This window comes from Merops nubicus, unplaced genomic scaffold (assembly GCF_000691845.1).
Source record: "Merops nubicus isolate BGI_N331 unplaced genomic scaffold, ASM69184v1 scaffold33185, whole genome shotgun sequence".
NCBI lineage: Eukaryota > Metazoa > Chordata > Aves > Coraciiformes > Meropidae > Merops > Merops nubicus.
In genome coordinates this window covers 1-1623 of record NW_008610858.1, presented here as the reverse complement: position 1 = coordinate 1623, position 1623 = coordinate 1, and the positions used below count along the sequence as shown (strand labels likewise).

Below are 1623 nucleotides of genomic sequence, written 5' to 3'. Positions count from 1 at the left end.
GGAGCTGTGCCCGCACGAGCCCTGCTGCCCCACCTACCCACTGGCGTGCCCTCGGGGTCCAGGATGGCTGTGTGAGGACGGACAGGGGGTCCCACCGATGTCAGCCCCACGCGCTTGCGCTTTGGCTTCTCCTTTGCTTGTGCCATGATGATGGCTGCTCCAGGAAAGTCCATGGCCACACGCCGGCGCTTCCCTGCAGGACAGAGATGGGAGAAGGTCAGCGATGCCCAACTGGTCCCCTTAACTCCCCACTGGGGACATGGAAACATCTCGCCCCTCCGCCCACCCGAAGGAGGAGGTGGGGGCGAGGGTGGATGTGGCCCCGACCTACCCAAGGTCCACAGCAGCCCGGCCTCGGCCGGCGTGGTGTTCTCGTCGATATCGATGCCGTAGAGGCAGAGCCCGGCTTCCAGGCGCAGGCTGTCCCTGGCCGCCGCCGGCCACACCTCGGGGACACCCAGCAGCCTCTCTGCCAGCTCCACTGCCTGCCCCGCAGGCACCGAGATCTGTTGGAGACATGGGTAGGGTCAATGGGACACGGTGGTACCATTGGTACCATGGCAGGGGGTGCCAGTGCGGCTCCTGGGCTACCTCCACGCCGTCCTCGCCGGTGTAGCCACAGCGTGTGACCCGGCAACCTGGCACACCGAAGACCGTCGTGATGATGCTGTTCATGAAGGAGAGCTTGGACAGGTCATCCGACAGCCCTGCCTGCAGCACCTGTGCCATGAAGGGACCTGGGGACACAAGTGGCTCTGAGGGACAGCAGCATCTGGGGAAGGGGGACCATGGGGAGGGCACTAACATCCATCGGGCAAGGACCCAAAGGAGGGTACAATCTGGCACCCGCTGACGGGGAGACCCCTGCGCGGTGGTGCCCACACGGGGTCCCTGCTACCTTGCAGAGCCAGCAGCGCGTTGTCTGACACCTCCAGGTGGACGTCACCGCCTTTGGCCTGCAGCTCTGCTGCTCTGCCCTGCCAGGGTGACAGCAGGCTGCTAGCATGGGGGCGACCGGTGCCAGCCCCACACGTGGTCACGGCCACCTCACCCCATGGAGGTCACTGAAAGGTGGAACGACTCGTTCCCACCACACGTCCCCATCTCCCGCAGGACTCGGGCAGCCCCATACCCTCATGATGGCCAAATCCTTGTCGGCGCAGCTGGCATTGGACACCACGTAGAGGTGATCTTCTGACGTGTTGGTGACGATGAGGTCGTCCACGATGCCGCCCCTCTCGTTGGTGAGCAGCGTCAGGGTGCCCTGAGGGACACGTTCCTCGGGAGTGTGGGCAGGCTGCCCATCCCCCTCCCGGGGTGCCCCTGGGACCTCTGACCCCATCACACTCCCGGTTCCCCCCTGCCCTCCCTCGGTGCCCCATACCTGTCCTAAGTTCAGCTCGGCGATGTCCCCCACCACCAGGCTCTCCATGAACCTGACACGGTCCCGGCCGTACACACGGGTCTGGAAAGGGGTGGCAGTGAGTGCGAGGCTTCGGTGGGTGCCCCCCTGCTCGCCACTCCGCCCCGGCTACCTGCAGCATGTGGGAGACGTCGAAGAGGGAGCAGCGGCGGCGAGTGTGCAGGTGGGACTGGAGGTGGCCCTGCCCGTAGTGCAGCGGC

At 65.9% G+C, this 1623-nt stretch overlaps 1 protein-coding gene across 1 annotated transcript in view; it reads right to left on the bottom strand.

Annotated features, from left to right (window-relative positions):
* AMT (aminomethyltransferase) overlaps nucleotides 1-1616 on the bottom strand; it is a gene marked incomplete at its 5' end in the record, with an annotated part of 1871 nt that extends 255 nt beyond the window's left edge. Inside the window, 7 exons of the mRNA XM_008941041.1 lie at nucleotides 40-193; nucleotides 332-506; nucleotides 592-737; nucleotides 899-977; nucleotides 1133-1264; nucleotides 1385-1465; nucleotides 1536-1616. Coding sequence (XP_008939289.1) covers nucleotides 40-193; nucleotides 332-506; nucleotides 592-737; nucleotides 899-977; nucleotides 1133-1264; nucleotides 1385-1465; nucleotides 1536-1616 — 848 coding nt within the window. The remainder of the gene's footprint in view (nucleotides 1-39; nucleotides 194-331; nucleotides 507-591; nucleotides 738-898; nucleotides 978-1132; nucleotides 1265-1384; nucleotides 1466-1535) is intronic.
* Between the last annotated feature and the right edge of the window lie 7 nt (nucleotides 1617-1623).